Source organism: Cibotium barometz, chromosome 20 (genome assembly GCF_041138505.1).
Source record: "Cibotium barometz isolate CiBa-2024 chromosome 20, ASM4113850v1, whole genome shotgun sequence".
In the NCBI taxonomy this organism is placed as follows: Eukaryota; Viridiplantae; Streptophyta; class Polypodiopsida; order Cyatheales; family Cibotiaceae; genus Cibotium; species Cibotium barometz.
In genome coordinates, this window is record NC_141065.1 from 40002779 (window position 1) to 40010379 (window position 7601).

General features: G+C 41.1%; 1 protein-coding gene across 4 annotated transcripts; it reads left to right on the forward strand.

Annotated features, from left to right (window-relative positions):
* Positions 1–2769: 2769 nt before the first annotated feature.
* On the forward strand, positions 2770–6768 carry LOC147627859 (uncharacterized). 4 transcript variants are annotated; one of them, XM_086814835.1, is made up of 5 exons: positions 2770–2896; positions 3553–3652; positions 3868–3988; positions 4337–4926; positions 5091–6768. In XM_086814835.1, the coding sequence occupies exons 2-5, from the start codon at positions 3597–3599 to the stop codon at positions 6544–6546; spliced, it is 2223 nt and encodes a 740-aa protein (XP_086670961.1). In that variant the 5' UTR covers positions 2770–2896; positions 3553–3596; the 3' UTR covers positions 6547–6768. The 4 variants fall into 4 exon arrangements, with proteins under 4 accessions (XP_086670961.1, XP_086670962.1, XP_086670960.1 ...); XM_086814836.1 differs by having other exon boundaries at positions 2790–2863; XM_086814834.1 differs by lacking the exon at positions 2770–2896 and adding an exon at positions 3002–3437.
* Positions 6769–7601: the final 833 nt, after the last annotated feature.

A 7601-nucleotide genomic window follows, 5' to 3' on the forward strand; every position in this document is an offset into this window, starting at 1 on the left:
GCACATAGTGGGGAGCTTAATCTATATGACCATTAATAGGCTAGATTTAAGGTATGTTGTTGAACTTGTGAGTCAGTTTATACAAGCCCCCAGAAAGCCACACTTGGATGTGGCTAAATGGAGTCCATAATTGATTCTGGAGTTTTTTATTAGACTGGCACAGAGATACAACTATATGGGACACCAATGATGATTGGGTTGATAGTGTCACAAACAGGAGATCGACTAGCAGCTTTACGTTTTCTTTTAGGAGTGTTGCTATGAGTTGGAGCAGCAAGAAATAGCTAACAGTTGCCTTGTCGAGTACAGAGGAAAAGTACAAGGGTGCTGCTATGGTAGCTTGTGAGGTAGCTTAGTTTTAGAAGCCACTTGTTTGTGATATAGGTGGGCCTATAGACAGGGCAGTTCTCATTTATTATGACAACATGAGTAGTATACATACAATTGGTCAATAACCCAATATACCATTCTAGGATAAAGCACATTGAGGTGCATTATCAATTTGTGAGGGAGAATGTTCAGGTGATGTAGATACGGTATGTGTTAGTACAAAGGATCAAGTGGCTCATATCTTCATGAAGGCACTTGTTACAAAGAAGCTCTACACGTTTAGGATCTTACTTGGAGTGCATTGTGTGGAGTTGATCTTGAGGGGGAGTGTTGATATATCGAGCTCACCTAGTGTTGCAAACATTAATGACCCGTCCGGATGATAGCTTCTGCCTCTAGGGAAACGAGTAGTGCACTATGAATACATGAAGTATGGAACACCTTATAATTATATCTCCTTTAATCCGCTTACACTCCTTTGCATCCCCTTCAACCCTCAATAAGGGCTCTTAAAGTTTAAAACAATTTGCAAATGCTAGATGGAAAACTAGGAGGCTCATTTGATAGAAGATAAATTGCTCTAAGAATGATCCTCTCACCATTGTACTAAAAGAAAAAGGCTAGAATATAAATTTATGTAAGAATTATCCTCTCACCGTTGTACTAAGAAAAAGGCTAGAATATAAATTTTCTCTAAGAAAATAATTTGCAAAGGCTAGATGGAAAACTAGGAGGCTCATTTGATAGATGGAAATAGAAGATAAATTGCTCTAAGACTGAACCTTTCATCGTTGTACTAAAAGAAAAAGGACAAATTCAAAGATGCATTCATGAGGTGTAAGAATAGAGGTTCCCAAAAATTGGCTACACCCACAAGATTGATACTTTGGAGTCTAGATTGATAAACCAAATTGTGCAGACTTACCAAAGTTCGTGACGACAAATATGCCTATTGTCATCATTTGAGTATCAATTCTCTTAGCAACATACAAAAAGATTTATGTAAATTCATCAACATTGAATAAAATAAGGTTTTTTTTCCCATCTTAGCCTTCCAAAGAAGAAGAAGTAGGGAATTTTCTAAATTGATATATTGTCAATTCGAACACACTCAAGGCCTTGACATGGTCATATTTCATTCAAGTGCAACTATTGAACCTTTGGGTATTTTAACTTGTGTCGTTGGTTTGTGCTATTGGTTCGTGCATGAGTAATTCCCAAAGGCTTCCATAACGACGATGGGTACATGTACGAATAACCTTGGTGACACTCATCAAAGCCATTCCTTATAGAATTAGTACCTAAGTTTCTTTGTTCATTGTGAAAAATACAAGCTTACAATATATCCTTAATTCATTGTAAAAATACAAGCTACACTATATCCTTATTTTATTGCTACAAAACTAATGGTGTGCATCTTGTCAAGAAGGAGGGTGACACTCTAAAGCTCATCTAAAGCTGCCCAAATTTCTTGTGGACGAGTGTCTCAAGCCTTGGGGCGATCACAACCTTGAGTGCAATGGGTGGTGGATGTGCATGCAAGATAGCTTTGAAGACGAGTCTATCACATTATAATAGGTAAAAAAAAACCTCATATCTAGCCATGAGCAAGGAAAAGGTGCTTTGATATACTCTAAAGGTGAACTCTATAGATTGTATTGGACTGAAGGGAGCTTCTCTTTGGACTAAAGGGGGCACCCATCATGCCCGCCCCCATAGCATAAACACTAGATAGGCTTTATTGGAGAGGCAAGAACTCAAGCAATCTTGCCCCTTTAAACACAAAAGGGCATCTACATTAATGTCAGGCCCCACGTAGCTATGATTTTCACTAACAAAATGGAAACCAATGACCACCCCTCAACAACATATAAGAAAAAAATTTGATTATTTGGAGATTTCCTTGCACAACCTTGAGAAGTTGTCACGCCAATGCTCCTCCACTTTATGTGAACACAACGTGGAGGCCTAGTCCGAATTGAGGGGGGCATGACTTTTCCTCGTGTGTATAAGGGGGGAGCGCCCAATCACTAATGGCTCGCATACCCTTTGCTTGGTTACACAAGCGAGGAATGGGCACTTTGGCTATTTGTAAAGAGCCTTAAGCCACTTTGCTAACAACAAATGCATGGTAGCAAATACTCCGGAACCCCTTCATTATTTATGGACTTTTGAATCCCATTCTTTCTTTTGCTATCTCTATAGAAATGCAATGTAGCCTGTAGGTCCACAAGAAGGTGGGGCATACGAAGAAAAGATAAAGAACAAGGTGGGGCATATGAAGGGGCTCTTACGAAAACATAAAGAACAAGGTGGGGCATATGAAAGGGCTCTTATCAAAAAACATGGCGAGCGGTCTTTTCTTCAAGAAGGTGGGGGCTGTTATGAAGACATAATAAAGAACACGGGGGCATATGAAAGGGCTCTTGTCAAAAAACACGGCAAGCTGCCTTTTCTTCAACTACACGAGGGATGGTCTTGCCTTTCACTTTGGTGTCCTTGTGCTGCAGGGAGGAGCTGCTGCTTTCTGCAGGTCCACTGAAGTTGGGAACTTCTTAAGTAAATTGTAATTTGTGAACTCTGGATTAATTAAGTTTTTAAATACCATTTAATCCCCAATTCTGACAAAGCTTTTTGCCTTCTTTTCGGGAAACGGTTTGATCTCTAGACAGCTAGAATCTAGACAGACTGACCAACCATTCCCGCTTCAGAATTTTGCCCTCTTTCTGCCTTCATTCTGTTGCACCACATGCATTGCTGTATGCACGAAAATGTCGCATCATACTCTTCGTTTTCAGTGTAATTAAAGAGAGAGTGCCTTAATTGTACTACAAAACCACGTTTTCTCTCTATCTGAAGAGAAACTGCAAGCATTTTGATGGAAGATTGTGTTTGCCTGAGAATGATTAGATCAACAGAAGCATGCTTAGTGTCATAGATATTCAATTAAGAGGAGATTGCAGTGCATGCGAATTATGGTGCTCTCCGATGTCATCAACGCAAGCTTGATGACGAAACACCATGGAAAATCGGGAAAAAATTTGTCTCAAATCTTGACGTTTATGCCGCAGAGAAAAAAGAACAATTGCAGGAAATTTCATGATCTGGTTTATGATCTGTCATCAAACATCTTCTTTCTGAGCTTTGGCTTTTTGCTTCTTCTTATTTCGTCCTTGTTTTCCTGTCTTCAAAAGCTTGAAAAATCAAAACTCGTCATGCCAGATTGATAAGCAAGAGTGAAGCAGCTCTGCACAGAGCCAAGCCAAATGACGGTCAAGTGTGAAGCTATGGCGGAAGCTGGAGCCACTCAAGCTTCTAAAAGGTCTGTTTAAGAAGGTGTTAAAGTAATTTGTTTTTTGGCTGCATTGCATGATAATTTTTTGCTCTGGTTGTGTCATTACATAATTCAAGTGGTGATTGCAGTTTTTTTAGCGTAATTACATGATTACTTATGCATAATTACACGATGATAATGGTTAGTATTGCGTAAACACGTGATGATTTAATTGGCATCCCTTGTACTTTTTTACCCGGCAGCAATCAAGCTTTAGCAAATGATGCATCAGCCATGACTATAGAGTTTCTGAGAGCACGGCTGCTGTCCGAGCGCGCAGCATCGAAAGCTGCAAGACAGCAAGCACAGCAGATTGCTGAGAAGGTATGGTCATCACCCCTTAATAAGCTCAAAGTCTGAAGAAAAGGCATGCTTAATGGGCTCAAAGTTTGCTAAGGTGTGCTAATCACACCTTAAAAAGCTCAAAGATTGCTTCAAATGTTTCTTAATCACACCTTAATAGGCTCAACAGATTACTGAAAAATCTTAATTACACCTTTATAAGCAAAGACTGCTGAAAGTGTATCTTAATTACACCTTAATTAAGTTGCTGAAAAGGTATTGGCTTCACATTTGAATGCTTGTTTTGAGCTCTGCAAAGTACCTCGTTTGGTAGCACGTTGTTTCAAGTGCTTCATTAGCATAATCCAGTGATTGTGTTGTCCCTTGCAGGTTTCAGAGTTGCAGGCTCGCCTCAATGTGGAGATTGAACACAGGAAAAAAGCAGAGGCTGCCTTTGGAAAGGTCCATACAGTTCTGAAGGACAAAGGTCTTGCCATAGATGACCTTGCTTTAGCCTCTTCAGAAACTAAAGAAGGTAAAACAGAAAAAGGGATGTCAACACTAGATAGTATCAAAGAACTGGAGAACTTTGAAGCACACTCTGCCATTGATGTAGAAATGCCATGGACATCATCAGATCGCAGAGATGAAAGCATAGGAAAGGGCATGACAGAACATGAAACACATGGCTCTGATGACCTTGTTGGTAAAGGAGAAACTGAAACACAATTTTATGTGAAGAATGCTGCACAAAATCATCATGGCAACCGAAACACATCACCTTGCAATGCTGGCAAAATTGAAACACACCTTGATGTGGACAACTGTGTGGGGCATCATCGCAAGCAAGTTGAGGACTGCAATGCACTCGGCCAACATCCTGTTACCAGTACACCAGTGCTTGAGACACAACAAAGTGGCCAGGAGTGTGCTGCTGACTATGAGAAGGAACTGCAAACAGGGGAGACTACTGAACACAGGTGTGTGGATGTTGCTTGCTCCTTTTTATGGAGTTTCTTAACTTTTTATCTTGTTCTTGTCTAGCACCACATAGATTGTTTTTGTCAAGCACCACATAAATGCTCTTGAGATCTCCACTTCATAAAAGCATTAAACACTTATTCCTATAACTGTGGTGGTACAGACTAGCCATAGCATTGAAATTGAAAGCAATGCTGCATCAGATAGAGGAGGAGATGGATGCCATTCCTAAGGAACAGCCATTAAAACTTCAACTTCAAGGCTGGGTGGACCATATAGTCAATATGTTGGAGGGCAAAGAGGCGAGTCTGAAAGGAGGCTTGGAGCTGCATGGCTTATATGATACCAACACAGCTGATACTAATCACTCGGACAATGGGTGGACTTGTTCCAAACGAAAAAACTTGATGCACACTGAAGGGCTTGTAAAGCTTGCAGGCAAGGTGAATGCTGAGGTCATTCGGCTGGCCAAAACTGGATTTCCCTCGGTAGATCAAAGGCAGTCGCTTGTAAAGGAAGTTGACACGAAAGGAGAGTCAGATATGAATTTTTCCATTGTCCCAAAAGACAAGTTGCAGGAAAAAATTCTCCAGCCCTTGAAGAGTGTCAGTACTGGGTACACTTCTAGAATGTATTCACCAATGGGCATTGATGCTGTATTACAGGATACAACAAGACACAAAAGGCGATCATCATGTGAGTCCTTTAAAGGAGACAACAGGGTCGATCCACAGATGGTGCAGTACAGCATGTCACAAACCACCTCAGCCCATTCTCCTATGTTTTATAATGGTCATACTCAAAGCGACTACACAGGAGCAGAGTGGCCATATCTTGCTGAAGTTCAAAGCCCAAGAAATTCTGATGAATTTTTGGGAGGGGATGACGGTGGTAAGGTGGGGAAGAGCCATAGACAATGGCGTGAAACCTGGCCTCGAACTAGAGTCTCAGCGTTAGAGAGGTCAGGGGGGCTTACACCTAAGGAGCTGCTCCCAAGCCTCTCTTCCATGGATGGCCTTGTATATGATGCCCCTAATGAGCTCTACATGAAACAAAATATGACTTCGGTAGGAACAGCTTTTGTTAATTACAGAAACGTAGAATTTGAAAGAGGGCATGTGCATCATCCATGCCAAGCATACATGGGTCAAGGTAGAGATCCAGTGGGGTTTAATGTAAAGAGTACGAGGCATTCAACTCGTTCTCTAGTGGATGATGAGAACGGGAGACTCCGGGATATCCTAATGGCTCTGCATGTAGCACGGCAGAATGTAAATGATGAACAGATTCCTTATGTAGAGGACCAATTTGTAGGACCTCCCACACCAACCGTAGCAGATGGAGAATCTTACAGAGGCTACCATGGAGATGAAATGCAGCATGTGCCATACGAATACCATCATGATCCTTGGAGGTCTCGAGCTCGCAGCCAGGCTCCAATCATTCATTTCCCTCCCTCCCCCAGTTCTGAGCATGGCTATCCTGCATTTGAGAGGCCTGATGGGCTTCGGAGAAGCAGTTCTGTTTCCACAAACTTCATGATGCCTAGTTTGGAGACCCATGTTCAACCAAGAGGAGAGGTGCATTTGGGTAATGGTATCACATTATACACCGACTGAGTTGTGAGCATTATGACAAGCATTGATATTCATATAATGGGTATTGGCCTGTTATGAAAGCGCTTACCACAGCAGGCATAAGGGCATCATTATACACCGACTGAGAAGTGATCATTATGACAAGCATTGATCTGTAATGTGATGGCATGACAGGATTGATTCGTAATGTGATGGCATGACAGCATTGATCTTTCATGTGATAATATGATGCATATATGTGTATACGTAATGGCTTATCATGGAGTCATTATGCGGTTTCTTATGCTTATCTCTGTGGTAACTACTTATGGACTGTAGAAGCCCAAGGTCCTCACATTAATATTTGAAATGATGGAAAAAATTAATCTCGTCCGTAGTGCCAAGGCGTAGTCTTTATCTCTCACAGCGACACCCTTATTTGTCTCTCCTAAGCCAGGGCCCAGCCTAGGAATCTGTACAAGATAAAGCAAGGGTGCCTACCCTTAGGACTAAGTGCCACAGGGGTGTTAAAGACCCTTGTCAGGTGACATCAATGGATGGCATTGATCAAAATCACGACACCTTTTTTGGACCGTCGGATAAAGTAAACTAGGGCCGTTAAACTAGGGGTAAAAAACATAGAATATAATGGCTTGAAACTAAGAAGTAAACTATGCACGTTTAGTAAACTATGACCGCTTAGTAAATTATGCCCATTTAGTAAACTAGGAAGTTAACTATGATCACTTAGTAACCTAGTTTACTGGCCCTAGTTTACTTTATCTGACGGTCCCAAAAACGCATCGCGATTTTTGATCAATGCCATTCATTGATGTCACCTGACAACACAGCTTAAAGACCCTGTGGTACTTAGTCTTGAGGGGTGCCTACCCCTTTACGTGGAGAAAGAAGAGAGATAATTTTTGAAAACGAGAAAGGAGAAGACGAGAGAGTTTTTGGGTTTTTTTTTCCCACACGCCTAGATGCATTGGGGCTCACAATTAACTGTCACCATCAAGTCATTTGCTAATTGAATGAGTTTCTTATATATATATATATATGTATGTATGTATGTATGTATATAACACATTAGAAAG

Coding starts and splice junctions, on each gene's coding strand:
- LOC147627859 (XM_086814835.1), top strand. CDS start 3,597: ATGACGGTCAAGTGTGAAGCTATGGCGGAAGCTGGAGCCACTCAAGCT. Junction 3,989..4,336: donor CACAGCAGATTGCTGAGAAG/GTATGGTCATCA, acceptor TGTCCCTTGCAG/GTTTCAGAGTTGCAGGCTCG. Junction 4,927..5,090: donor GGGGAGACTACTGAACACAG/GTGTGTGGATGT, acceptor GTGGTGGTACAG/ACTAGCCATAGCATTGAAAT.